General features: G+C 48.8%; 12 protein-coding genes across 12 annotated transcripts; 7 read left to right on the top strand and 5 right to left on the bottom strand.

Annotated features, from left to right (window-relative positions):
- Positions 1-195: 195 nt before the first annotated feature.
- Positions 196-3,828, bottom strand: tof1 (putative DNA repair protein (Tof1); the record flags this gene model as incomplete). The annotated part of the gene is made up of 3 exons (XM_056723566.1): positions 196-1,253; positions 1,303-3,673; positions 3,742-3,828. The coding sequence occupies 3 exons, from the start codon at positions 3,826-3,828 to the stop codon at positions 196-198; spliced, it is 3,516 nt and encodes a 1,171-aa protein (XP_056579816.1).
- Positions 3,829-4,671: 843 nt separating this feature from the next.
- Positions 4,672-5,748, top strand: N7517_005835 (3-hydroxyacyl-CoA dehydrogenase family protein; the record flags this gene model as incomplete). The annotated part of the gene is made up of 3 exons (XM_056723565.1): positions 4,672-4,800; positions 4,850-4,949; positions 5,018-5,748. The coding sequence occupies 3 exons, from the start codon at positions 4,672-4,674 to the stop codon at positions 5,746-5,748; spliced, it is 960 nt and encodes a 319-aa protein (XP_056579815.1).
- A 119-nt stretch (positions 5,749-5,867) lies between these two features.
- On the bottom strand, positions 5,868-6,748 carry N7517_005834 (BRcat and Rcat domain-containing protein; the record flags this gene model as incomplete). The annotated part of the gene is made up of 3 exons (XM_056723564.1): positions 5,868-6,027; positions 6,101-6,604; positions 6,666-6,748. 3 exons carry the CDS (start codon positions 6,746-6,748, stop codon positions 5,868-5,870), a joined length of 747 nt encoding a protein of 248 aa, XP_056579814.1.
- A 656-nt stretch (positions 6,749-7,404) lies between these two features.
- arp6 (actin family protein) lies at positions 7,405-8,993 on the bottom strand (the record flags this gene model as incomplete). Its single annotated transcript, XM_056723563.1, has 4 exons — positions 7,405-7,543; positions 7,601-7,663; positions 7,726-8,431; positions 8,489-8,993. The coding sequence occupies 4 exons, from the start codon at positions 8,991-8,993 to the stop codon at positions 7,405-7,407; spliced, it is 1,413 nt and encodes a 470-aa protein (XP_056579813.1).
- Positions 8,994-9,786: 793 nt separating this feature from the next.
- Positions 9,787-10,808, top strand: N7517_005832 (alpha/beta fold hydrolase; the record flags this gene model as incomplete). The annotated part of the gene is made up of 4 exons (XM_056723562.1): positions 9,787-10,093; positions 10,138-10,148; positions 10,225-10,578; positions 10,632-10,808. 4 exons carry the CDS (start codon positions 9,787-9,789, stop codon positions 10,806-10,808), a joined length of 849 nt encoding a protein of 282 aa, XP_056579812.1.
- A 545-nt stretch (positions 10,809-11,353) lies between these two features.
- N7517_005831 (uncharacterized protein) lies at positions 11,354-12,620 on the top strand (the record flags this gene model as incomplete). Its single annotated transcript, XM_056723561.1, has 3 exons — positions 11,354-11,509; positions 11,567-12,045; positions 12,107-12,620. The coding sequence occupies 3 exons, from the start codon at positions 11,354-11,356 to the stop codon at positions 12,618-12,620; spliced, it is 1,149 nt and encodes a 382-aa protein (XP_056579811.1).
- Positions 12,621-13,351: 731 nt separating this feature from the next.
- On the top strand, positions 13,352-14,455 carry N7517_005830 (uncharacterized protein; the record flags this gene model as incomplete). Its single annotated transcript, XM_056723560.1, has 1 exon — positions 13,352-14,455. One exon carries the CDS (start codon positions 13,352-13,354, stop codon positions 14,453-14,455), a length of 1,104 nt encoding a protein of 367 aa, XP_056579810.1.
- A 159-nt stretch (positions 14,456-14,614) lies between these two features.
- On the bottom strand, positions 14,615-17,725 carry N7517_005829 (uncharacterized protein; the record flags this gene model as incomplete). The annotated part of the gene is made up of 1 exon (XM_056723559.1): positions 14,615-17,725. One exon carries the CDS (start codon positions 17,723-17,725, stop codon positions 14,615-14,617), a length of 3,111 nt encoding a protein of 1,036 aa, XP_056579809.1.
- Positions 17,726-19,322: 1,597 nt separating this feature from the next.
- Positions 19,323-20,567, top strand: N7517_005828 (uncharacterized protein; the record flags this gene model as incomplete). The annotated part of the gene is made up of 1 exon (XM_056723558.1): positions 19,323-20,567. The coding sequence occupies one exon, from the start codon at positions 19,323-19,325 to the stop codon at positions 20,565-20,567; it is 1,245 nt and encodes a 414-aa protein (XP_056579808.1).
- A 691-nt stretch (positions 20,568-21,258) lies between these two features.
- Positions 21,259-22,378, top strand: N7517_005827 (60S ribosomal protein eL13; the record flags this gene model as incomplete). Its single annotated transcript, XM_056723557.1, has 5 exons — positions 21,259-21,261; positions 21,390-21,423; positions 21,530-21,576; positions 21,705-21,863; positions 21,944-22,378. The coding sequence occupies 5 exons, from the start codon at positions 21,259-21,261 to the stop codon at positions 22,376-22,378; spliced, it is 678 nt and encodes a 225-aa protein (XP_056579807.1).
- A 599-nt stretch (positions 22,379-22,977) lies between these two features.
- On the bottom strand, positions 22,978-24,882 carry N7517_005826 (uncharacterized protein; the record flags this gene model as incomplete). The annotated part of the gene is made up of 2 exons (XM_056723556.1): positions 22,978-23,920; positions 23,969-24,882. The coding sequence occupies 2 exons, from the start codon at positions 24,880-24,882 to the stop codon at positions 22,978-22,980; spliced, it is 1,857 nt and encodes a 618-aa protein (XP_056579806.1).
- Positions 24,883-25,016: 134 nt separating this feature from the next.
- Positions 25,017-25,829, top strand: N7517_005825 (oxidoreductase-like domain-containing protein; the record flags this gene model as incomplete). Its single annotated transcript, XM_056723555.1, has 1 exon — positions 25,017-25,829. One exon carries the CDS (start codon positions 25,017-25,019, stop codon positions 25,827-25,829), a length of 813 nt encoding a protein of 270 aa, XP_056579805.1.
- Between the last annotated feature and the right edge of the window lie 1,850 nt (positions 25,830-27,679).

Below are 27,679 nucleotides of genomic sequence, written 5' to 3'. Positions count from 1 at the left end.
GCAGTTAAGTGTGGGGAAGCTCGTATTTTTTCGAATGCTTCCAGAGTCATCAAGCACGGGCCTTGGCTTTGGTGACTGGGTAAGGAAATATTAAAATTGTTCTCATTGAGCTTAGGTATCCCTTTACAATTCCTTCTCCGTCTTAGCCAAACGCCTCATCAGGTCATAAAATATATCACAAACATTGAGAAACCGCTATTCAGAGTCACTCTCAATCACAAATCCACCGCGCATACGTCTCCGAGCTGGAGCCACAGGCACATCTTCCTCGTCATCATCTATAACCTCGGGCTCTGTAGCTTGGAGCTTACTCGGGCGATCTCGAGTGAAGGCGAAATCATCATCGAAAGCAAGATCATCCTCATCCGATATGAGAGGGGTGTCTTCGTCCTCTCCAGCGCCATAGCTAGTGGAGATCTCCTGCTGGGAGTGTGACGATTGAGCGTCAAGTTCTGCCATGAGAATATCACCATCAGCATCACTCTCAGCACCGCTAGCAGCAGAACCAGAGTCACGACGCTGTCGCTTCGATTTTGCGGTGGCAGATATGCCAGTGTCGCTAGTTCGCTTGCGGGCGGCAGACTTCTTCCCTTTGCCCTTGCTTGAGGGTTCGACGGCTCCAGTGAGCAAGGCCTTCTTGACTTCTTTTGCTTGTTTAATTCGCCGCTCTTCTTCGAGCCGGAAGAACTCTTTGTCGGCTTCTTCGTCCGTTTCTTCGTCGCTGGCATGAATGAACAGATCACTCTTAATCTTCGCTTGGCGAGAAAGTGCGTTTGATAAACGCGCATCGCGCCGCGCTTCTAGGGTTTCGTCATCCAGTGGCTCACTCTCGGTGTTGGTCTTCTTCTGCTTCTTCTTGCGCTTCTTTTTAAGCTCATCCAGCGCACTAGATTTTGACCGCAGATTCGCCGGGAATAAAGGACCATCTGGAATGTCCTCGCCTTCGGACTCCGATCCGAAGTTGACATCAAGCGTGCTTTGAATGTTGCCACGACCGATTCCTCTGTTCTTTGGTTGGATCTGCTTGCGAGGATCATCATTGTCATCTCCGGAGAACGGTGTTTGAAGGGCTTTCAAAATTTCGGAAGCTGTTTCACGCAAATCGTCGGACTTGAAAGAGGCCGGAACGACCCAAGAGGCACCAAGCACATCTTCAACGCCGAGTCGCTCGAATCCGACGACGGTCATGAGCAGACGTAGCCTTGCGTTCGAGAACATGGCATTCTGAACGAACTCGTTCTTGCCTTTTACGGCTGTTCTTTTATTAGTATCAATTGAGAACCGGGGGTTGGGGGAACATACTAATCATCGGATTGGGAACGTGGATGTTCTCGGGGTTCTCGACGCGACGGACTTCTTCTTGGGTTTCCCAGTCCTCTCTTTCGGAGGCTGCGGAGCTCACGACATCCTTGATCCATTGCACCAAATCTGCTCTACCATCGAGAACAAGAGCGCCAACCACGATGTGGAGCTTCGCTTCCTTTGTCGTCGCGTCCGTTGATGTAATAATAAGCTCCGGCGGGGGACGCTTATAACTGGACATCGTTTGCTTTTCGTGTCCATATTCAAGATAGTAGACAGTGGAGTTGATCTTACTGAACAGCAGTTCAGTTATCAAGGCTGGGCGCTGTTCAAGCTTCTTGACCAATCGTCGTATGATTTGCCGGACCAATTCCTCCCATTCCTTAAATACAGACCTGCTCGAGTCCATGGGGCCCGGGCCTTTGATCATTCGGTAGAAAAGACTGATAATATCCACACGAAACAGCAAGACAGTCATCTCCTGCTTGAATGCAATCCGGTAGAAATAGCGGTGGGCTCGTTTGAGCTGCTCAGAATTGAGCTCTCGGTAGAATCCTGTGAATGCAATAAAGGTATCCACGCAGTTTTGGTTGCAGAACTTCGCTGAGAATCGCTTAAAGTCAAAGCTACGTTCCTTGGTGACCTGGGCGGCTTCCTCCATGTCTTCATCTTCAGAGTCACGCTCGTCGTCGTCATCCCCACCCTCTTGCTCGGCAGCTTGGGCAGCCTTCTTTTGCCTTTTGGCCTTTCGACGCGAGCGGATTTGCATGTCGGCGTTGTCTTTGGAATATCGTTCCAACATACGCAGGAACACATGTGCTAACTCTGTGCAGGCATCCAGATAACCAAACCCTTGGTCTTTGTATCCGCGCACAATAGTAAGGATCCGATCATGGGTTGTTTCTTCGTAGAAGATTCGGTTTTGAATGTTCTCTGCAATTTCCTGATCTTCTTCGAGCGGGGACACTGCCATTTCCTGAACAGTCAACAGAATCTGGGTGAAACAGCGCATCTGGGCATTGAGGTCTTCCCATTCCTTGTTATCCAGGCTACTCTGCATAGCCCGGTTCAGAGAAATGAAGGTCTCTTGATTCAGGACGCCGGCAACCAGACCATAGCTATCGGGTTCGATATCTTTAGCTCTTCCTCCATTCTGAGCCGTGCGATGGCGGAGCTGTCGACTCCGTCGTACGCGCTCTGCCTCCAGAAACCAACCGACTGTGTAGAAGAATTGGCGATTATTGATTCCTACCACACGCTCGGCTTCGCGCTCGATTGCTTTTCGCACATGGGTGAATAGAGGATTGAACCCAGAATCCAAAAACTCCTCCACGAAAGTCCGCAGGTTCTTAGTTGCCTCGGAGTTAAGATGAGCTGGCATATTGAAGTTACTGTTTTGGATCTCGTCTTCTTGCCTGCGACGAGGCCGAGGCTTATTCCACTTTTTGCTCTCGTCCATCTTTTGCAGTGTGGTCTGGTCGTCGCGCAGCACACCTTGTCCAGAGACAGTAGACACCTTCGCATCGTCTCGCTTGACCCAGATCATTGTACCGAATCTTCCATGGCGTGTAGGCGCATTCTTTGCGTATTCTCTCCGTACCAATGATTCCTTTTTCAGTAGATCGCTGAGTTCGTCGGTTCGCTTGGCCGTTCTCTGCTCATCGTCCATGAACAACTTCTCGACGTTGACGCCCTTGACGATATGAAAAAGTGTCTCCATCAGAGGAATATCTTGAAGGTTGAAGTCTTCGCCGACATTAGAGCACATAGTCAGGAGAAGTGCAAATGCATCTTGCTCATGGAAAGCGTTGATTGTTGCCGATCTGGATGTCTCTTCCTCGTCGCCTTCTGCCGCAAGCCGGGTATTAGGGGATATGATCGCAATGTTTCGCAGCAAGTACAACATCAATTTGAGGATTCCTTCGTCTCGGGCCCCACGTTCAGATCGAGGGATCGCCATGCTTGGAAGAGCAATTCGAATGACTGCGCGAAGTAAATTCAATCCGCCAGATCTGAGGATGCCTCTCTTGTATTGCACCTGTGTTTGTTGGATGTAGGGGGTATGACGATGGTGGTTGACTGTCATCTGGCTGTGAAACTCCACGGGCCATGTTAAGGGAACGAGAAGCTCCAAGCACGCCAGTGCGATCCTGGTCATATGCTTGTTGTTCTGTCCAGTAGCCCACCAGAGAGAGAGAATCGGAAGCAGATCACCATTGATCACGTTGGCCTCTCCAAGGCACCGCGCAACGTCCATCCGGTTATTCTTTTCGTCGTACAGTTTCAACCAGCGTTTAATGTCGCGTAAACATGCCAGCGCATCGTCTCCGAGCACATACTGGTCGGCATTTTCGCCATTGAACCCGCCGAGCTAGATAACCAAGCATATTAGTAAATTGACCCAGAGCCGGGCAAAGGAGAAAATGGTAATAAACTTACAGCAGTAACCAGGCCGTAAACATAGTTGCGCACGTCCGGGTCTACGACTTGCACGTCGTGTCCTAGAGGAACAACCTCTTCATCCATGGTGGGCTGGATTGATACCCCATTAATTTGCTTCCCGAATCGAGTTGAATGGGGAACGCGTCGACGCGTGTTCGGCTTCGGCGATTCGGAGAAACTGGATGCCGCCAAAGTGCCGAAGATAACCGGTGGTCTTACGCTCAATATTAACGGCCACTGTGGCAATATCTGGCAGAATGTCGTATCTATAGATCTGAGTACGAAGTATAACTAGGTGATTCTTTTGAAGTTCAGGCGTTCCCGCAGATAGCCATTACGCCAAGTCAACCTTGGAAATAATGCGTCATATTCCGACGGTTTGATCAAGTGTTCTACCGCTTGATCGACAAGCAATCATGATCATTTTCGATCTTTCACCTGGAATCCTTTGAACCTAAACGCCAACCCACAAGATCTCAAATGTACGGAATTTTCTCAAGAACATAACCTAGATATTGTAAGCTAAATGGTCTCCCATTGGACTTTCTCGAGAACTGTCCCAAGATTGCTGGTTTCTGGAGTACTTAAGCTTCGGGCTTCAATATTGCCCTTCTGGATTTTATAGACAGCAGGCAGCGCCATACCTTCTAATCAAAAATTATCATCACTAGGTCTGCTGTATATCCGTGGGCCTATTATATTACGCCTCAGGTGAAAGTACATAATCCGATAGACAACCTTGGAACACATAGTGGTCGATATATAAGGCGGTGAGATATATGCTTCAATGGCCACTGTCGTGTTCCTTATAATGACGTCCGAAAGCACGCACGTGAAGTCATAGCAGTATACTGATTTGATTCCTCGCACTTACCTTCTTCACTCCTTTTGTTAATTTTCCCCATAGCTCCTGGAATCACTGCAGTCATGCTTACCTCTACTCTTCGCTTGGCTTCCCTTCGCAGAGGCCCTGCGGTGGCCCGAAGCTTCTGCTCAACATCTCCAGTCCGCGCAGCCGAGGTCAAATCATTGGGCGTTATCGGTGCGGGCCAAATGGTGTGTAACACGAAATATACCACCACGCTGCAAATCTAACTCTTTCTAGGGCTTGGGGATTGCGCTCGTTGCTGCCCAGAAGGCCAAGGTCCCGGTAACTCTCGTTGACACGTCGCAGGCCTCTTTGGATAAGGGCCTCAAGTTTGCCGGTACGCCCAGCTCCAGTTTAGTTTACTGCAGTCACCTGGAATTTATCTGACATGACATTGGATAATAGATAAGCTTCTAGAAAAGGATGTAGCAAAGCAGCGCCTCACTCGAGAGGCAGCTGATGAAGCTCGTGGGCTTATTTCTACAAGTTTGACGCTAGACGGTCTGTCCGGAGTCGACTTTGTCATTGAGGCTGTGCCTGAGATCCCGGATCTGAAGGCAAAGATCTTTGCCAGCTTGGCCCAGATCGCACCAAAGCATGCCATCCTCGCAACAAACACCTCCTCCATCTCCATTACCAAGATTGCCGCTGCCACCAGCGCGGACCCCACCGACCTTCAGGCTTCCTCCCGGGTCATCTCAACCCACTTCATGAACCCTGTCCCTATCCAGAAAGGTGTGGAGATTATCCGCGGACTTCAAACATCCCAGGAGACCATGGATACTGCCATTGCCTTTGTCCAGCGGATGGGTAAGGTGGCCTCTGTGTCCGCCGATACACCCGGCTTCCTCGCCAACCGTATCTTGATGCCTTATATCAATGAAGCAGTGATTTGTCTGGAGACTGGTGTTGGTGGCCGCGAGGACATTGACAATATCATGAAGACTGGCACCAACGTGCCCATGGGCCCCCTTGTTTTGGCTGATTTCATTGGCCTCGACACGTGCCTTGCAATCATGAACGTTCTGCACCAGGAGACTGGTGACAGCAAATACAGACCTGCTGGTCTCCTGCGTCGCATGGTGGATGCTGGCTGGCTTGGCAAGAAGAGCGGCAAGGGTTTCTACGACTACTAGTTGCTGTCTATGCCCGGGATGGAGAAAAAGCATTTCGATCAAGATACCTTTCCTGCATCATATTAATCTAGATCGCATTTGCTGAAAATAAATATTGATTACCCGCCCTCGTCCATTCTCTAAGCCTCATCCTCCCACCAACAAGGTTCACCCGCCGATTCCGCTTGCTCCATTGCAGCGACCAGCGTGTCAACGTCAAAATCCCCATCTGTATCCAGATCTTCATTTTCGACGCCACGTGGGGGACATTCGCATTGGCCGCGTTGACCACAGAGGTAACTTATTCACCGATTAGCGTTAACTTTTTGCCTAGTGCGTGTACACATAAACCTACCAAAATTGATGTCCACACCTACAAATCATGTGGTTACATCCGTCCACCTTCTCAACCAAATACAGGCAGTTGGAGCATCTCTGCCAATTATTCTCCTTTGCCAGTCGCAACGTCGCCTTCGTGTCAGAGTCATGGCTACACGACCAGCCGAGATGGAAGAAATCCCCACACTTGGAGCAGACCTTCGCCCGGCAATGAGGACAAACACGATATCCTAACCGTGCCCCGGGGCTCCTTGGGGGGATCCATCCGCCACACGTCGCCCGAGGACAGTACAAGCGTTCCAGAGGAGGGACATTATTCTCCTCCCATCGAACGATATAGCGCTTTTTGTTTTGAGAGTTCATCACCGCCACGACTGCTTTTGTGGGGATCTCTTGTGAGCAACATTTTGCCGGGAACATCTCCGGGCTGTTCAAGGCTGTCAAGGACATTCGACGGAGGCATGAGGGACAGTATTGGTGTTCACAGGGGGCAGTTAATAGTTTGCCCGTTGGGAACTTTTGGAAGCACCCCGTGCATCTGTAAAGAGTTAAATATGTTGCGTTTAATTGGCGTTTGGTTGGTTTTGGGCTTTACTGACAGGCCTACCTCCCCGTTAACTTTCTTGAATACTCGCTCCAAGTAGTCTAGGAGTTTATGGATGGACGAGTGCCTTTTAGGCATTTTGCCATGGATTCGATATCAATTTTGGAGGGGGTAATACCAGGCCCTTCAAAAGAGGGACAAAGTGCATGGCCAGACCTAAGAATCCAGGCCTGCAGGATGTCCTCTTATGTAACTAGAAGTGCAGGGTGGGCCTCATCTTTCAGGCCATATAGTGATCGTACATTTAGTTAGCCATGGATGGACAAACACTATTTTCATTCTTGTTCCTGAAAGTCATTATGGGATGACGGCTACATCCTAGGGGTTGATATCTTGTAGTCTGTGGATCAAGAGAAATACCAACTCCTCTAAAAGGTCTCCTTTATTCCGTTGCCTCGCAAAGCAGTGGGGATGTCTTGGAGGTATTCAACCTAATAGCCCTAATACAAGAGGTGAAGAGGGACCAGGCATGGATCCATGGATCTGGGAATTTCCTGAAGAGGTAGAAACACAGCTTATTTCAACATTAGAGCGAATAATCACATCGTAATGTGAAGTCTACGGTGTTCTAGCCTTGAACTAAACTTCTATATATTTCCAAAAGGTTGTGTACACATATTGACCACTAACACTAAAAACTAGGGTATCACTAAATGCTATAAATGCTGTCGGTTTCGGCCGTTAAAAACTCCCATGATACTTAACCCACAAAGACTGCTAAGACGATTGGAACCTTATACAAGGCCAGCAAATCGTCGAACGGCCCATCCTGACCCGTATTCTTGATATTCTTGGCGAGTGATGGACACTTTGCTGAGTTCCTCTCTGTTTGCAGCAAGGCGAGTACCTCCTAGCCATGTTGAGTGAACGGGGCTATTGTAATTGTCAGCGTTTTCAAAGTCAAGATAACCGAATGAATGGGTCACTCACTCCTTAGCCCGGCGTACTCTCACGACACATTCAGCAGAGGCAATCTGTCGCAATTCGGTTTCCCTGCAAAATAAAAAAGATAGTTTGTTAGTAAAAATTGTAACCCTGGACTTTCCAGAACCTACAATCTTTCCATAAATCCCGGAATCAAAGCATTTCCCCCGACAACGAGAACGTTCGCCAAAAAGGCAGAGTGCAGGCCAGTAGGTAGAACCGACAAACTTTGGAGAATCATATCATGTATACCGGCTGACTTCATACCAATATCTCCGGGTGTGAATAGGAGCTCCGGGACAGCAAAGCGCTCATTACCCAGCACCAGTACATCCTCCGACAATACCTCCGTGCTGAGCCCGGAATTCGCTCCTTTCTTCTTTTTTGCGTGCAGAAGAGGATCATGCGGTCGAATAAAGCCCTTCTTGTTTGCATTCGGGTCTGGAAGCACATAATCCAACACGATTCCTTCATCGGGGCCACTCTGGCGCTTTCGGCCAGTTTTCCATGTTTGCTCCAAATCACCAGCAAAGTCATTGCTGACATAGCAGACAGCCTCTTTGACTTGGTTCATAATATATGATTCGTCCACCATATTGTATTGTCTCATTGACACAATCTCTTTCAGGTAGTTTGTAAGGTGCTTGCCTCCGAGATCGAGTCTTCGGATCCCACGTTGAAGAGCTTGACCTTTGTAAACCGGGGTCACTGTGGTGTGCGAATAGCCAGAATCGACGACCAACAAACAATCTGCGGGCAAGATAGATGCATCGGATGTATTAGAGAGAGGATCACCGAAGAGAGAATGTATTTCGTTCCATGCGTTGAGAGTTGGACCTATAGAGTTCATGTCAGTACGGGGTCATGCTGCATCAAATGATCGGGCTACCGTACCCAAACATCTCGCATATCCGCCGAATCCCCATTCCTCCATAACCATCTCATCGGTGTTTCGTTGTAAAATAGGCAAGGCATTTGGCGCCTCAGTAAGCACAAGGGTTGTGTCTTCCGGGTCCGCGATGTGGTGATTCCGATTCCGAGCCGTCACCTTTCCATCAAAGAAAGACTGGTCCCAAATCTCTCTCTCGGCTTCCCAGTTCACAACATATCCCTTCTCCACCGGGCGCCGGAACATGGCCTCATTCCAATCGTTGACTGTCGCTAGCTGCGCGCCGATAACAATCTTATTATCGCGGGTTTTAACAAGAGCATTGGGTATTGAGGAGCAGGCCGAAACGGTTTCGTCGGAGGCGGGGGCTTGAGAAGCGTAGCCGGCTTTGATCATGTAGGCGCCATTGTCGATGATAAATGTCTTGTCGGGAAGGTACCGCGACGTCTCCACGAGTTGTGTGGGTGTTGCGGGTGTCCTTGGAGGAGCGCGAGCCTTTGCTGTTCCCATTATGGCTGGTAATAATGAACAAAAAGCTTTGAGCTTCCGTCAAGCTGGAATGCAATGATGAAGGTGTTTGTCTTGTTTGATATCAAAAACCATCGCTTAGGTAATATGGGATTCCCCGATTTAATCATGTGCAACTCCGCCAAGATCTATGGGGCAAGAAACATTTTGTCCGTTTCTCACGATCAGCGACTAAGGGGAAGCGGAAACTTGGCCAAATAAATGTATATGTAAGTCTCGAACCCAGGACGTGAGGCCTATCTGTTGGCGACCATCACGGCGCTGAGGCGGGTCGGTCAAACTTATATCCGAAACGCTTGTCGCTGGTTGCACGGCGTTTCTATTCACAACTTCCTTGATATTGTATCTAAACACTCCAAACACAAATATTTCAATACGCGGATGTTGCATGGTTTTCTGGAAGGTGAATTCACCAATAACATCACAGAAAGCATCCGGCCCCACCACCCGGCAGCTTTAGTACGGAATATATGGGCCCTTGAAGCTGTCGTTAATTGTGCAGAAGTGAAGCCAATCCCGACTATCAGTCTGCCGAAATGACCCCACTAGACGGTCAATCGGAGATCAATCCCTGAATTAGGACGAAATACAAGGGCGTTGCACGAACTCTCGGGATTTACATACTCCATACGATGTACGAAGTATATTTTACAAAAAGAAATATGGAGGGGCTAACTCGGCTAACTCCCGTAGGTGGCATATTGCATAATTGACTTCCTTCCCCCAAAAGTATATTGTAAATATAACATTCATCTCGAAGACTGATTATTACGGAATGGCCGCCCTTCAAACTATCGAAGTTCCACACCTAGGTGGCATCAAAGCTGGATACGCCTTCTCCAAGGACTATGATCCTTCCAAGCCGACATGTGTGCTCATTAATTCGATGTGCATGACCGCGTCTCTCTACCATGATCAATTCAACAATGAAGTTCTGACAGATGCCATGAATCTTCTGGCCATTGAGCCATTAGGCCATGGCTCTACCAGTTCGCCCTCGGAACACTTTACGTACTGGGATTCTGCCCACATGGCCTTACAGGTCATGGATCACTTTGGAATTCAGAAAGCCTTCGCCCTAGGTACAAGTCAGGGGGGTGGATCGTGACTAGGATGGCCCTCCTAGCCCCAGAAAGGGTGAGTCCAAGCCGCGGGCTTCAATGAAGTGGTTAATTCCAAGCCAAACCATATTATTAACTTCGGATGTTGCTAGATTCTCGGTCTCATGCCCCTCGGGACCTCCATGGATTATGAATCATTGGATTCTCGGTCCAAGGGCTGTTGGGATCCTGCTGCCAATCTCACGGTGTTTTATGAGAAGTGGACCAGTCCCTCGGCTACGCCCGGCTTTGTTGTGGATGATGTCTGGTGTGGACTAGTGGGGGGAATCGGCTTCGGTGCCGCTGCCAACGAAACGAGATCTGCGTTCTGGACTCAGACCCTGAAGGAAGTGTATAAGGGTGATGAGGGCCGGAAAAAGGTCCGAATGGCGCTCAACTGCCTACTGGAGAGGGATGGGCTCCTGCTTCGGATCGGGGATATCAAATGTCCTGTTTATTGGCTACATGTGAGTTCTATGTTTACCGATGTGGATGATTTATGCATTAACAACTCGATAAGGGAACTGAAGACACTCCTTTTGGGACGATTGTTCCTGCAGAACAGATTAAACGTTTTACCTCATCTGTGGAGGCTAAACTGGTGATGATTGAAGGGGGTGCGCATTATCTGAATGCCACCAACCCAAAGGAGGTGGATGAGGCCCTTTTGGATATGGTAACAAAGTATTCCGTATAGAACTGGTATGATAGGTTGATAATTCTCCATATACCAAGCCATTACTATTAAAGGAGCACATTATTCACCTACCTATTTGAGCCTTTCTTTTTTAATTTTCTGTAAATCCAAGCTAGTATCTCTCTTACTTTTCTTGTTTTTAAGAGTGGGACTTTTTTCGTATTTCCTACTTGGCAAAACCTATGTACGTAGTACTATGTACCAATTTACAACCCCTGTCCCCATGTGGATAATTTACGATCTGCAATTCATTTACGGAGTACACCCCAATGGTTCCTAATTATTAATATCTATACATATTGAAAATATGAAGAAAGGGCAAATTCCTAACCCGGGGCTGCCAAACTAAGTTCAAACTCGAGACGCGCCAAGCTTGTCACTCAAACGTTCAAAAGTGGAATTTCTAGAATCTATTACTCGTTAAGTGGAGAAAAGGATATCCAATGATCAATTCGACAAAGATGGGACTTTTTATTGCAACTTCGTCTACTCCGTGAGATTTTATTAACATTTGCTGAGTTCTATGTTTACCTCCCTGAAACGTCATGGAAAGCGACCAGGACAGTCTGCAGCAATGGTCTATAGCTACCACGGCCTCAGTCACGGTGCTGGCCTTCGTGACTGTTTGTCTTCGACTACTCGCCCGTTATGAGCGAATGCAAAAGCTGTGGTGGGATGACTATATGATCATCTTTTCTATGGTTAGTTCGATCTTCTCTATTGAATCTCAAACGCATATTTTCTGATCGAAACATAAGCTATGGAACTTCGTCGTTGTCGGATTCATCTACGCCATGATTCATAAGGGAATGGGACTTCATGCAAGCACTATTCCACCGGAAAACGTGGTTTTAGTTGCAAAGTATCTAGTTGTGGCCGAGGTTCTCTATGTGTTCAACCTGGTTTGGACCAAACTGGGCATTCTGCTCATGTACTACCGGATCTTCCGCTTTCCTTACTTCAAGACATGGGCATACATCATTGGAATCTTTATAATCCTTTGGGTGATCTGTATAACCTTTCTCTTCATCTTCATTTGCGTCCCCGTCCAGAAGCTATGGTATCCCCAGATCCCAGGGCGGTGCATCAACCAGGTTGCTACATGGGTCGCCAACGCCGTCTCAACGATCGCAACCGACGTTGCCATTCTACTCCTTCCAATTCCACAAGTATGGAAGCTCCAGCTTCGAATGGCGGAAAAGATAGCCGTTTTGATTGCCTTCAGCTTGGGATTCTTGTAAGCCACTAACTATTCCAAAAAAGAAAAAAGAAACCGCCCCCCAATCTAACCTCAACAGCGTCGTCTTCGCCTCCGCCTACCGTTTCTCAGTCCTCTTCAGCTACAGCCCAGCTGATTCATCCTACACTCTTGCCCCAACAGTTGGCTGGACCGCGATCGAAATGGCCGCCGGCATCATTTCAGCCAACCTCCCAACCCTCCGCCCTGCTTTCCGTTTCGGAGCACGCATGCTGGGTATCCACGGCAGAGTTCTGGCTCTCTTCAGAAGTACAAATAGAACGACATCCAAGACCTCGGATGCCGTCACTCAGCCGTCAGGGGCAGCAGAATCCACTGTCACCATCATGCAGCACACCAAGCATCCGAAACGGCATTCTTTCTATCACTTACCAGATGATCCTGCCTCAGTAAGAGAACAGTCACGAATGGATACCTCGTTCAGGCCGGAATATGATAACGCAAAGACGTACACCAATGTCTTGGGTCCGAGGGTAGGTGATCATTCTGATGGGGATCAGATTCCCCTGACTGAGATTAGAGTCGACAAGGAGTTTACTCAGACTACGCGCTGAGGATATTTGTCCTTTGTATTATACTTATATTACGGTTTCTATTAATATCATAAGATGCGCCATGCTTTAGTTGCCTACTAGCGAGCCACGGAAATGTTGAGCTTTAAGATGCATCGATGTACATCGCAAGGCATCATAGGGTAAAAGGTACAGTGGGCCCTCGATAATCCAGTGCAGAAATCAGGCCGCAACGTTAGGGGCATTTCACTCCATACTACGTAGATCGTCAAAAAATCATAGTTGAACCGTTGCTGTGGCGCGATATACAATAAGAGGCACGTGATGGTACTAATGGAGGTCGCTTACTCAGGTCGCTCGGCGCCCCAGTGCTTTCACGGAGCAACAATGAAAGGCAGCTTTACTTGGTGTATTTGGGTTTTCAAAAGCTTGGAAGCCACGCATGGCTATTAGATAGAATTTGGTATTTCGAGAACTTTTCGCGACGTAAGGTAAACGAGTGGCCAGATCTACTAGAGCGTTGATACATGCTAGCAACAAACCATCGCCATCTTTAGATTGAGAGGGAAAAAAAAATACAGATAAAAATGAACATGATCATCTGCGAACAGCAGATCAATTAAACCAGCCTCAAGCTAACAGCTTTGACATAGAAATCCCAGGTGACCCCGCAGAGCCCTAATCAGCCCCGCGATAATTAGACCCAACCGCCCAAATTTTTTCCCTACTACACTCTCCTGCCACCCACCCCTAGCCAGCCCACGACCCTCACAATGTCCAAACAACTATCTGTCATCCTCGGCACGACCCTAACCCTCATCGGCCAATTCCAAACAGCCCTCACCACATCCCCAACTACCGCAACCGAAGCCGCAAAAGATGCCGAGGCCTTGCCCCTCCTAACGATTTCGTCGAACGCGCTCAAAGCACAAATCACGAAACTCTCCCTGCTGGCCATTACCTCTCCCTTCACGCATTCCGCTGTCATCACCGTGCTCCGCGAACTCAATGAATCCGTGCTACCGTCGATCGTGACCGCTTCCCTTCTCGTTACACCGGCGCAATACACCAAGGCATTTCACTCCGAGGTCTTGGCTCTTGTCAAGACGACTTTGACGGAGCTTTCTACGCTGATTCGAGAGGTCAAGCGTGTCGGGGAGAAGAAAGATCAGGAGAAGAAGGATACAGGGAAGGAGAGCGATGTGACGAAATCCGAGAAGGATGCTGTGATGCTTGCTACAGGCCGTGTCTGGGATGCATGTGATGCTACAACCGATGTTGCGAGTAAGGGGGTCGTTGGGTTTGTCATGCGCCGCGTTGAGCAGTGGAGGGATCTTGTTCGCGACGCGGTTGAGGAAATCGAGGATTGGGATCCTGAAGAGGAGGACGATGGTTTCTTAGACGATGTTCTCGGTGATGAGGAGAATGGTGGAAGTGATGATAATGAGGACGATGACGAGGATGACGAGGAAGAGACGGCTGCCCTCCAGGAACACAAGAAATCTACGCTTCGTTTCCTCAAGCCTATTGCTCAGGTCTACCCAGCTGTCATCAACAACCGGCTGAAGAATGCCGGAAATGCGCCGTTGGCTTCTTCGTCTGGTGTCAAGAAGCTGGAGTCATTGATGCTGAGTCTGCAAGCGATCCCGGACGATGTCGACGAGGCAGCTGGCGCGTTGTACGAGGCCAATTTTGAAACCTGTGCTGAGTATCTACGGAAGACGAGGAAGTGTGCCACACAAGCGGTGGAATTGGTCGCGTCGCCCTGGGATGCTGCGGAAGCTAAGGACGATGCACCTGCAGACAAGTTCGCTACATGGTCGAAGACGTGGCTCAAGGTGATTGACGAGGTCAGCAAGCCAATTGAGAAAAACTGAATGTAATTATCTGTCACGAAGCTGCAAAGAAGCTGATGGTGAGATGACAATAGCCCGAGAAAAGCATAGACAGCAATTATTATGTATATTTACATAGAACAAACATGGTGATATTATACAAGCCTTCCTAAATCATGACCTCCAGCTAGATCTCATGTCTTAGAACTCTTCCTCGGGAGCTTCATGTTCCCGCTCCCATTCAGGAAGATCGCCAATTGGAATCCGCTCTCGTAAGAATTCCAAGATCGCATCGGTTCCTTTGGCAACTACTTGCCAGCGAGGTACTCGGAATCGATTACCAGCCACCTCAAAACGTCTCAAGGCCGATCCATTGCCCCAGTTCTGAGGAGAGCGTCCAGCAGCCAGCAGGCCAATCTTTGGAGGAAGCGAATCAAGGTCATTGTTACTTAGCTCCAAGACTTGCAGCCCTTGTACGGCTTCGAAGTCCAGGCTAGCGATCTGGTTGTCAGAAGCTGCAAGGGTCTTGAGCTCTGGGTAGGTCTGTCTCAGATGGGGGAGTGGTCCCTTCAAACGATTGTGCGATACATCCAAGAAGGTCAAAGATGGGGCTATCAGGTTGGACAAGAAAGGCTCCCATGACGTCAAGCCGGCAGCGTTCAAAGTCAGTGACTGAAGCTTTGGCAACTCAAGCCGGGAAGACAAGAAGTCAGCGCCACTAAAGGGGTTGTGTGAGAGATCAAGCTCAACCAGACATTGTGCGAGCATTCCAATCGCGGGGGCTGGGAAGCAGCTCAACTCATTATGCTGCAGATAGAGACATCGAATGTCTAGCAATGGAATCATCTCCAGCTGTTCCACCTTAAGGTCGGTCAATTCGGCATAAGACTTGTCAAGAGTCCCACCGGATTTAATCTGCCAGCTGCCATCGAGCGCAGGGTTCTCAGGCGCTAAAGTGAATTGCGTGGCCACGGAGCCCTCGTCATCTGTGTCCTGGGGATCAGGCTCACAGCGGCTCCGCAAGTCTCGTTTGATATCATCGGTGTCCATGCTCAGCAGCCTGCGCTCACGAAGTGGGTTATTGGAAACCCGGAGAGAGGCAAGGTTTTCCATTAATCCAATCTTCTCATCCAAGTGCTTGAGGTCGTTTCCTGTGAAATCAGCCTTCTTGAGGCTCTTGAGCTCCACAAACCCTTGCGGAAGCTCTGCGATTTTGTTTTCCTCAGCAGACAATGTTAATAATGACTGCCAAGAAGTCATGCATGGGAGATGCGTTATGCGATTCACGCCGATCAAGAGAGTATGTAAATCAGGAAGTTCAAGCGCATCATCAGCTGAGAAGACCACCACGGCATTATTGGCGATATTCAGGGACTGCAACTTCTCCAACTTGTTCACTGTTGCCGGTATTAAAGTCCCTTCCAGCCTGTTTTTCTGCGCATTGAGCGTTTTCAGGGGAAGTTTGCTGAGGACCTCAAACGGCAAAGAAGTGAATTTGTTCTCACTGACATCCAATGTTCTCAGAGAACTCAATCCAACGAGCTCATCTGGGAGCTTGGTGAGAGCATTGCCACGCAGATCCAAAAACTCCAAGTTAGGGAGACGACCAATAACAGCAGTCAGTTCCCCTTGCAGTTGATTATTCGCAAGTTTCAGATCTGTCAGAGACTTTATCTCCGTGATTATTTCGATATTGCTCATGTCCAAAGAATTATTCGACAGGTTGAGAGTGCGTAAGTTTTGAAGACGTCGAAGACCCATCGGAAGTGATTTGAGTATATTCCCATGGAGATCCAATGTTTCAAGGCCCCCAAATTGAAGTCCTCGATCATCGCTATCAGGATCAAACTCCTCGGGGTTGATATCGGGGAAGGTGGCATCTGAGATCTGTTCCAGCTCATTGTCCGCGGCATTAAACTTGACAAGATCAACATTTTCGAACCAGTTCGCGGAGTTCTCTGGGTCATAGTCGTACATCGTCAGCACTTCTTTTGGAATCTCCCTTAAAGAAAACGCTGCGATGTTCAACTGGCCGGTGGCACGTGCTGTCTGTATGCGCTTCCGCATCACCAAAGAGTTGGATCCGTTGGGTAGTTGGCTGAAAGGATCGTCGTCGTCGCCGCCAGCCCACGAATCGAGAGGTGCATCGATGGGCGGGGCCTGGTAGACTTGTTTTTGGAGGCTTTCCTTTTTATCTCCGGCCGCCATCGCTTTGCGAGCAGCCTTTGCCTTTGCTATAGTTTCACGTAGCGTACTGGACGACTTGGAGACCTTTCTTGCTTCAAGTTCTGCCTGTTGCTCCGGAGACAGGTCATCAGGCATGTTGGAAGAGGCAGACACATATCTTGAACCCGTCGAGGGAGAGCGTAGGGTAGACATCTGCTCTGTTTGGGGTTTTCTTGTCTTCTTCACTTGGAGGGGTCTTTCTGGGGGACCCATGTTTGACTTGGCAGGCTTTGTGGGGGCCTTGCTAAGCGGGCGGATAAGGGAGGGTTTCGATGTATCCTTGTTCCCAATCGGTCTTTCGGGTATAGTTTTCTTGAGCGGCGAACTCATGTCCGTGTGAACACCGTCTCCTGGTGCAACACTGTGTTTAGGTGACGGCCGCTTCAATCTTGATGGACTCACGCTGCCCTCCGAGCCGCGGACTGGGGAAAGAGATCCAGCAGTCGATATACGAGCCTTCGAGGGAAGACGCAGCTTCGAGACAGGCTGTACATATAGTTCGTTGCTAGGCGGTGCACAAGATGATGTCCTCGATGGCGATCTCGAAACATTGGACACATTGGACGGGGCGCGAGATGGAGATCGTACCGGGCTGCCGCCATTGAAAAAGCTGGACTGCCTTCTCACCGAAGCCGGTGATGATGGAATTTGCGCTAGTGTCTCGAGTGTACGCTCAGACAAAGATGGGCGTATTCCACGGCGACCGCGTGCTTCTTGGGCCGATGCGATTGATGCAGTATCATCATCCCCAGCAGTCGAGCTCCCCTCCTCTAGAATATGTGTGTTGTTTTCCCTGTCCTGGATATCGTCTTGCTTAGGTGCCGAAATAGGATCATCCTGCGGCTTAGGCGGGGATAAATGCCGCGAGGACGGTTTTTTAACGAGCGTGTTGTAAGATGGTCTTCGCAACCTCTTTTCGTCCAGACCAGGATCCGCTCGCAGTCTGTCTCGGGAAGGTGATGGTTTGATCGATTTTGATGCGGTGGTCGTGGGTAAAGGCAATCTTGAGGTAAGTCGTGGGATGCCACTTGCAGGACGTGGTATACCACTCGCAGGGCGTGTCGATGTCTTGGGCTGTCCTTCCATATTGGCCTTCCGGTTATCGATGTTGGTCTTCGGTCAGGGAGAAAGTCGCACGTCAAGAAATTTGGACGCTCATGCCCAATGATAGGGAGCGGTACAAAGAATGTGGAGGGCGGGGAAAAGTTGCAGTGGCAGTTTTAGCCCTGTCAAAATCGTGGTCTTTGGCGCAAAAGAATGAAGAACCAGAGGTCTAGAAATGTCTCGGAATCGGATTGTTTACATTTCTAAGGTCTCACAATCCCGCGATCGTCGCCTCAGGCATCGATCGATTTAGTCCGATCCATGAAATATTTTGTATCAAGTAGATATAAAACAAATCTTGCATTATCCTATGTTGTAATATCTAAGTCTATCTTTAACTAATATTTAATAGGAAGTCCATCAGTTTATTCTAATTTGATGGTTGTCTGGCCCATAGTTAGCCTCTTCCGTCGGATATATACATCAAAGAGCACTGTCACATCACAAACAGATATTCAGCGCAACTCATAGGAGTGATCTCAAAATATCTTCTCTGGGTAGAGCCCAGGCCAATCACTACACCGGCAGGAATCAGAAAGGACATATAGGATAGGAGCATATGCCGGTATACTGACCTGGGAGTCTACAAAAAATGTTACCAGGAGTAGATAGTTTCATTTTGGGCCTAATGTTCTTCTGATACTCAGTATCTATTTGATATACTTTATACTTGTATTATGTTAAAGCCGAAAGATATCAATAGAAATTTCAAAGACTTGGTTTTTACTGTTGCCGCCGCAGAAGGCTGGTAGCTTGAACTACTTCGGGTAGTAAATAAGAGGCATCTTGCAGGTCATCTTTACGTACATAATAGAAGCCCTGCTTAATTGATCTGAAATGCTAGATATGTGGTGTCTCTCTCTAGTGCTGAACATAGGCAATTTCAGTCAATTTTCATAGATTCAAAGACAATAGTTTCCTTTATTTCAATGTTTCTTCCAATATTATGGAATAGATCCCTAGCATCAAAATATCTCTATGATATCATACATCATATACTCCCGTACATCTGAGATGCTTATCGGTTGCCTGCCCAACCCCCCAGCGCTTGCCCGGTCGCGGGTGTTTACTTGCCCTGAGCGTCCCGTGATCGCCAGACTAACTAAGATAGGTTTAGCTGGACTATATAATCACCTCTGATTGGTTCATATTCTTAGATAATTGACCGGGGCTGGGACATAGACTAACCCAAAGCGGGTACCTTGGGACTTCCCCGTTCCCAGCCTCCCAGCCCCTCCCAATAACGCAAGCCGGAAGTAACTCTCTTCTTAAGGTCTCGTTAAACTCCATTATTCTCCTTTCTTTCATCCTCCAATTTCTCGTCATTGTCTTCTTAGCTTGAAATTCCTAGCCCTTGCTCCTGATTCTCTTGGTTTCTGAGGCAACATACCTGGAGCATCTGTGCGAGCCTAAAACCTGATATCAGTCTCCGGTATGTAATTCTTTTGCTTTTTAATCGTCTGTTCTACGATAAAGATGCTGATAAGAAAATTAGTGCGAGGACCCGTTTCCCCACGGCTAAACCCTCGTGGTATTATCAAGTGATATATTATATCCACTATATAACTACACATCCATCATGTCCCAAAACGCCTCACAAAGCTCCCTGGGAGCACCTGCAGAGATCGTGCCTTCAACCCCACTCCGCCGGGCCACTTTGTCCCCGTCGCCAGAGCTGAGTGATATGGCAAAGCGTCCATCGTCTCAGTCGGATAAGAAGTTCCTTTCACCCCCGCCGTTGTCGTCATCAGATATGACGCCTCCACCCTCATCTCAGATCCCAGGGGCCCCGCTGCGTTCTCGCTCACACTCGCGCTCCTTGAGCCCTGCGTTCGTGAAACCAACCGATATGGACAAGTCGTTGTGCGATGCCTACGGCGCCTCCGAGAACCTGCCCACCGTGGAGGAAATCGACAACGCCAGCGAGACCCAACTGCGCACTATTGCTAAGGACCTTTTAGCCGTGGCCCGAGATTCGCGCATGTCTGCGCTGCACTTCAAACTGCAGAACAGCTTGGTCTCTTTCGCTAGCAATGAAGCCGTCAAGCGTGCCGAGGTGGAGCATCAGCTCGCCAAGCGTGAAGTTGAGATTATCCAGAGCGCCGAGTACCGCAGTCGCTCGCGCCCCGCGGAACCCACCACGCCCAAGCAACCCCAGTCGGCCCTGAACTCCGATTATCTCTCGGCTGTTCAGCGCTCGCAGGAACTAGAAGAACTCAATGCCGTTCTAGACCGAAGACTTCGAAAGGCGAAGCGCGCCATCGATGAAGCTACTAGTCGGTCTATGGACCTTGAGGAGCAGAACCTCATGCTCAAGCGCCGCATTGGTGACAACCGCAAGCACTTTTCTCAGATCTTCAATTACGGCAGTATGTCGCCGGGCACTCAGAATGATATACACAATATCTGCCATGGTGAACACGCAGACGGTCTTGCCGCTCTTCTCTACGCCGATAAACTCACCAATCAAACGCACGCTTATGGTGCCCACTCTGCAACCTCCGTCCCCGTCACCCCGAACCACTCGAAGAGCCAGTACCTCACACCAATTGGGCATCCAAGAGAGGACCACTATGATACCGACAGCACCGTATCCCTCTCAGCCTCGGAGGCCGCAGAAGAGTCTCTGGGCTCCCCGCACCACATGCGCTCCACTGTCCCAAAGAGCAGCACATTGCTTCAGACAAAGTTGTTTGGCCAGGTGCAGAAACCCGGTGTGGAGCGATCTCGTGCTGGCAAGCGCAAGGCAGCCAGTGATGCGAACGTTGCCGCCGTGAAGAAGTCCAGAACTACGAATGGTATTGGCCTGGGCATCAATGCTTGAGTCCATATCCCGTGCTACACGAAGACCTCGTGCCGCCAACTTTGATATGATTCATGACCTAACGTTGCTTTGCTTGTTACGATTATGGGAACCTCACGAATGATGAAGACATGCCAAATATGGTGTTTTCAAACTAGCGACTGATTTTTTTTTGGGACTTTTTGGGGATGTTTTGTATGAGGCCATGCGACCGTGATCCATGGCCCTTCACATGTGGCGTTATTAAATTGGCTTTTCGGTATGGAAATCATGGCTGTCTGTTGTGCGCCAATTAGCCCTCGCGGGCTTGAACAGTGGAATGAAGCCAACAGGCTATGCAGCTATGGGATTTTGGGATATGAAATTGGGATGGTACAAGAGCATGTACAATAGGAATAGAGTGTTCAACGAATTACAAGAAAGCAATATATGAAATGTATAGGACCAATGGAATCCATCAAATTTTTTCAAGCATTTGAATATCAATTCCAAGGGTTGATATCATAGTAGACAGCATAAAATAAAAGAATAAAAAATAAAAAATAACTCTGGCAGATTACCGAATCCGGCTTGGTTAGGGCTCGCTAAGCGAGGCGGTGTGCCAGTCAGCGGGCGGCCACACGAAAAATGGGAACTTCATTTTCTGCCGTGAAGGAGGATTTGACCAGCAACCCTCGACGACCACCACCCGGCTCGATCCCCATCCGTCACCATGGTGCGTTCCCTATCCCTGCTTGGAAGATACAATGAAGGATTCGACTTGTGCGATTGAGAGAAATCAACGGATCGAAATACGCCTCGAAAAGAACGAAATGACTGACCGATTGTGTGTGGGATATATAGGCGATCAAGCACAACAACCAGATTCAGAAGAACCGTGAGTGACCCGTCGCTCTATACCTCTATGTGGTCGTTTCAAACCGACAGAAAGACGTGGAGCAAATCAGACGTGAAGGAACAGTGATTAACGAATTCTTGATTAGACTTCCACAAGGACTGGCAGCGTCGTGTCCGTGTGCACTTCGACCAGGTACGACTTTCCAACCTCCCCCGACCAGAGAAATTTTTCTATTCCGAACGATATCGCAAGCAACTTGGAATCGAGGAAAAATTTTCTTCGCAGGATATGAATTTGGTCGACTAACATGAATCGCACAGCCCGGCCGGAAGCACCGTCGTCGTGAGGCCCGCATCGCTAAGGCGGCTGCTGTTGCTCCCCGTCCGGTTGACAAGCTGCGTCCCGTTGTCCGATGCCCTACCATCAAGTACAACCGCCGTGTCCGTGCCGGTCGTGGTTTCACCCTCGCTGAGCTGAAGGTAAATTGAGCCGCATCGAAAAGTGGAGGCACTATGGAGAAACAACTTACTGACTCGAACTCTTTTCTTGCGCTCTATAGGAAGCTGGTATCCCCAAGAAGCTTGCTCCCACCGTCGGTATCTCCGTTGACCACCGCCGCACCAACTACTCCAAGGAGTCCCTGGTTGCCAATGTCGCCCGTCTCCAGGACTACAAGGCTCGCCTGATCCTCTTCCCCCGCAAGAGCGGTCAGTTCAAGAAGCTCGACTCCTCCGCTGAGGAAGTCAAGGCCGTCAAGGCCACCGTCGCTGAGGGCAAGCGTGACGGCATCGCCACCCGTGTCGAGGCCACCTTCCCCATCACCAACCCCACCGCTGCTGAGGCCGTCACCGAGGTCAAGCGCGACTCGCTCCCCAAGGGTGAGGAGGCTGCTTACCGTCGTCTCCGTGACGCCCGCGCTGAGGCCCGCTACAAGGGTATGCGCGAGAAGCGTGCCAAGACCAAGGCTGATGATGAGGCCAATGCCAAGAAATAAATGTGTTAATTCCCTCCTCGTGCTGATGATGATGATCGGGTCGGTTTTCGAATCGGGGATTAGTGTACTGTGGCATGGCGTTGCGCCTCTTCCTTGATTCCCTCTCTCCCTCCCCAACTTTTACTCCTTTTTGTCTCTAAAAGAAAGAACTCGGAAGATCTCTCGAAATTCAAAACCGCCCAATTCTCTCAATCTTGGCTTTCTGTCTGTACATCTAATACTTTTTGTGGCTGTTCAGCTGGCAGTCCAGGTCCTGTATCTTGGCATCCAGCGAGGACAACATTGAAAGATTATTGTAGCGTATTTCGTTATATACTTTGTAGCTTTGCCATGGATAAAAGTTGTCTTAGTTACATGGGAATGGTAGCATTTTGCATGTATCTTATGTATATGAACACATGGCAACACAATGACTATAATTACACAGCTACCAACCACCTCGTTTATGAAGACATAAAAAGGTTATATTTAAAGCAAGACTCCATTGGAGGAATACACTAAAACTTGCAGTCTGAGCTCTGCTCGGGTATCTTCAGGTAACTACGCTAAATCACCGCTGCAATGTCTACTGACAATCGCACCGGAATACCAAAAAAAATTCAAAGACCACCAAACAAAGCACCAAGAGCACCTTCAGTCGCCCTTACCACCGCATCAACATGGATACTACCCTCCACACCTCGCGTACCCAAAGCGCCATCCTCATGTAGCAACGCATGGAAAAGCTTCTTTGTCTCCTGATCGATTTTCTTATCTACCCCAGGGATCGACACGCTAATCTCAGGCCGCAGCTGAGGCTCTCCGCTCCATTCATCCAACACCAAAGTATTTGATAAAAGCACTCGGGGACTGGACTCAGAAGATTTAGGTTTGATGACCATGGCATTCCGATTCCAATGTGGGACCAATCGTCGCAGTTCAGAAAGTGTGATAACGCCATGCTTGGTTTCCAAGGGAGTATCCTTTCTACCCTGTGAGGCCCGAGGGCCATATTTATCGTCGATTTGTGCCCATAAACGAGCGCGAGTTATTGAAGATTCCCAGTACCGGTTGATTCCCCAGCATAGAGTTGCCACATCGAGTTTTAAGAGAGGGTTCTCTAAGCGGGTATCAATCCATCGGCGGAGAGCTTCAGGGACTTTTCTTTTCTTGCTGTCGCTGCCAGTAGGCACTGACAGGGAGGTCAGAGACTGGGTCTCGGGGTTTGTCTCGTAGACAACAGTCACATTGTATAAACTGGCTGGGAATGGAGATGGGGGAGAAAATGTCAGTGTGTGCGTTTCTGACAGCCCCTCCCTACGTGACGACCGAGTTGTGCGGGTATTGAGGGTTAAGGGTGCAAAGGCTGTTAGGTATGGCAGTGATTGAGAGGCGTCTTGCAGGGCAAATGGATTTGTTGGCAGTGATGATAATTCACGTTTTGGGCGAGGGATGTTGGCAGAGAACGGGAGTAAAGTGGCGAGGAGAGATGATATGGATTTGGGAGCTGTCTTGGGCACTGGGAGACTCGTACGATTCGCCTCTTCCGATGTGAGTAAAGACCTAGAGATTGTCAGCAGTGTTCACGCCAAAGTTACTTGTAGAACCCACAGAAAGTTGTCGAGTCCTTTGTTGTCGCCTTTCAGGTCAGGATTGGACTCGATTTTCTTTGCCCATGTTTCCAGTTCTTCAACTTCCTTTCTCAGCCGTCGTAGATCCGCCGCGTTCTTCTCGCGCGAATTGCGTTTCTCGCGAACAGCCGCTGAAACTGCACCTAGGTTTGAAAATGTCTCCAAGTATTCCGGTGGAGGCGATTGAAAGTTTACTGCCTTCAATGGGCTTTCGTGTGATGCATTGGCAGTTCGTTGTTTCGCTCTTTTCTCCTGTCGCCTACTAGGGCTGCTACTCAACATTCCCCTAGGTCGATCCGGGGCCTTCTCCAAACCTAGTTGTGTTGGCGTGGGAGGAAGATCGGGCTCGAGGATGTCTTCATCCATGAAACTAGAGTCCGGGCGTATATCCATATCTGCTTCTCTTGTGGCGCTGCCCAATTCCAATGCCAATTGACGCTCGGGGGTATTCGATTCGGGGTTTTTTGGCTGTGGCATTGGGGATCCAAACACCAAGTCTCCTGGGAGAATCCTCCTTGAAATCCTGCGCGGGGGCTTTGAGAACGCTTGGACGCCACTTGAGCGCCTGTTGGGGGAACTTTCGGGCGCTTCAGAGCCTCGAGGTCGAGTGAGGGGACTTTCAGAGGCATTGAGCGAGGGTCGGAGCGCTTTGCGATCGCGCAATCCAAATTTCCGAGGATCTTGTTGCCCACTGTCTTTGCTTACTGGTCGTCGGGCAGGAGATCTGCTGATTGCGCGCTCTAATACATCGGGATGTGATCGTGCGAGACTGGCTCTTGTTGGAGACTGAAAGGATGGTCGTCTCGACCGATGGAGATCATTTTGAGGAAGTTCTGGTGCCACAAGAATTCCTGTAGTCTCACTAGTTTTCCGTTTTTTCGCCGGGGAATCCATTGTCGCGTGGGGTTCCTCGTCTTGCCCGGAGGCGCAGATGACGGGAAGATAAACAAGTCCACTGTTTGCAGTGTTTGTACTATGACTTAATCTCCCCTCGTGCACAAATGTCCTTGTTTTCTCCAACTCACACCATGGAGTGTCTCTCGGCGGGTACAAGATACTCGCTGCGGAGGTCTGTATCTCAACTTCGCTCTTTCCCTGGCAGAACATTTCCTTCATTTGCTCCATTTCGACAATATGTGCTGGTTCCGACCCCCCGGCGCATGAATGGACATGGCCAATCCGACCAACCCGATGTTTATAATACTCCAGCTTCCCTGGAAGAAATTGTGGACTCTACTCAAGCCCACCCTTTGTCGGGATACTATTCATTGATTTTAAAATCGAGCTCACCATACGGTGGTGCATCGACATCGCGCCCGACACCCGTTCGGCCCGAAGCCAAACCGACGCCGGCATCTCCCGTCGCACCGCAATCACCCCAAGAAAAAATGGCGATCGTATTTGGTACCCCTCTCGCTGGTCCAGGTCGAACCTCGCGCTATAATCCTGGAGAAGCTCCTCCGGAGTCAACGTGGAAGACTATCAACGGAGTCCCCATTCCTCCTCAACCCGAGGAACCGGACAATTGCTGCATGAGTGGATGTGTACACTGTGTCTGGGATGACTTCCGGGATGAGATGGAAGACTGGGCAGCCAGGATTGCAACTGCTAAAGCCAAAGGTGGGCCTGAGAAGGGAACGAAGGATATGCGTACGGCGCCTCGAGCGGAAGTCCGCTCAGCCAGTGGAAGCATGGATGATGATGGCGGTGGCAGCGAAGCAAATTGGACTCCGCCGAGTCAGGACAATGACCTATTTGCGAATGTCCCTGTTGGTATCCGGGAGTTCATGAAAACGGAGAAAAGGTTGCGAGCGAAACATCAAAAGGATGCTACAGTGTGAGCTCATTGGGCAGATTTTTTCTTGTTGATTTTTATACCCTGTGTTATACTACATTAGAACAGATTGGGGATCCTATGTCTAGAGCGCATCATAGAGATAGACTGTACATAAGACCTTCAAATGATGCCATGACGTTTTTATATTCTGTTCAAGAAGATACCATTAGGAACTGCTTAGTTTATGATCCTCAAGGATTAGTATTTTGACGTATCTTAGTTCGTGCTGAGGCCAGATTTAAGGGTTCTTTACTTTGTTTAATCGATCATTCTGGCCGCCAACCACCAATTTTATATAATAGCAACAGGAACAAGTGCCTACATCTACCTCTGGAACATAAAAAAGGCGTGCTTATTTGCTCAAAATGAAGCCTGCTTTACTCTGGGGACTGGTCCAGTCGAGCTTACCACAATTCTCACAAAAAATACACACAATCAGCTCTACCATGTCACTTCGGTCCACCCGCAAGATATGGTCACTAGGTCCTATCATTTCTGGCAATCAGTCTAGCCTCAAAGGACACCGGCCAACAATAAGTGCTCATTATTCGACGAACCGTCTATCTCTGCTTGACTCAGTTGTCAAGAAAAACCGCACAGAGAATCTGGCAATTCAGCAAATTATCAGGAGATTGAAAACAGCCCAAATCATCCCAATAGACAGTTTCTGCGGCAATGAGGGCTCTTAATTTAGTTGCAGCAGTTTGTATACCAATTCCAGTAATGAGGCTCTTACCAAAGCCCTCTTGCTGCAATGTCTTTCCTCGAACCTGGCTGTGAAAACCGTTGGCTATTCTGCCGTCAAATTCAAATCCGGGGAGATTACCAAAAGCGTTCCAGATAGTTTTAGAGACAAAAGTTATATCATACAACTTCAAATCGGTCAGAGCAAGCACGCCTCATGCTACGGAACAAAATACCGAGCTCAACCCACTGGCCGCCTACCTATTGGGGAACAAGGTATAACAGGAGGGGGCAACATTCATTTGGATTCGTAGGTGAGAATAAAACTGCGAGCTGTGGAAAGCACAGAAAATGAAGTTGTCAAGAGCATGGTTCAAATACACAGGGTCCCGTTTTCCTGTAGGCGCTTCGCACTGCCTTTGAAGGCACTCCCCTGCTAGGAGCAGGCAAGCTTCGACTTCTAAACAGATGAGTTCTATATATTGAGACTAGTGATCATTTCTTCGGAACGATTCAGAAAACACTGCAAGATATTCTTCATGCAAACGATCCGCGGTTGCCTCCCACTGGCCCAGAGCACTAGGAAAGGCACATTGTATTACCACATAGACGCAGAGGACACACATATTTATATTATGAGAACAATAAACTTGAATACAGTTGAGAAGATATGAACAATTAGCAGGTTTTGTAAGGTACGGCGATCGTTTGATATGGACATCGTAGGCTGTGGCTCTTTAGATCAAGTAAACAGAACTTTCATGCGGTTACATAAAGTCAGATAGTAGTGTATTTCCTGTGCTGGATTCATATTTTACTATCTGCATAACTGGCTAGGTATGTATATGTAGGGGATTAGTAATGGGACCCCCCCCCCGGGGGGTCCCATTACCAATCCGGTCCCATTACCAATCCCCTATATGTATAGCCTGTCAGCGTTATGTACAACGTACAGACTACATGCAGTAGCTTGGAATTAGCTTGTTCAATGACGTATGGAGTGTACGATATTTCAGCACTTGATTCTTGTTCAAAATATCTGTACTATGCCTTATAAGGATCTATGTGAAGATTGAGTCGCACTTTTTTTAAATGGGAACAAAATGCTTCTTGTCTCAATGTCAAGACTCTCTCAGTATCTATTTTGGTCAGAACTAGGCTGCGAGATCA

This window comes from Penicillium concentricum, assembly GCF_028827145.1.
Source record: "Penicillium concentricum strain IBT 3081 chromosome Unknown utg000002l_segment0_segment0, whole genome shotgun sequence".
Lineage (NCBI taxonomy): Eukaryota > Fungi > Ascomycota > Eurotiomycetes > Eurotiales > Aspergillaceae > Penicillium > Penicillium concentricum.
Note: the sequence above shows the minus strand (reverse complement) of the source record. Positions and strands in the feature narration are given on the sequence as shown.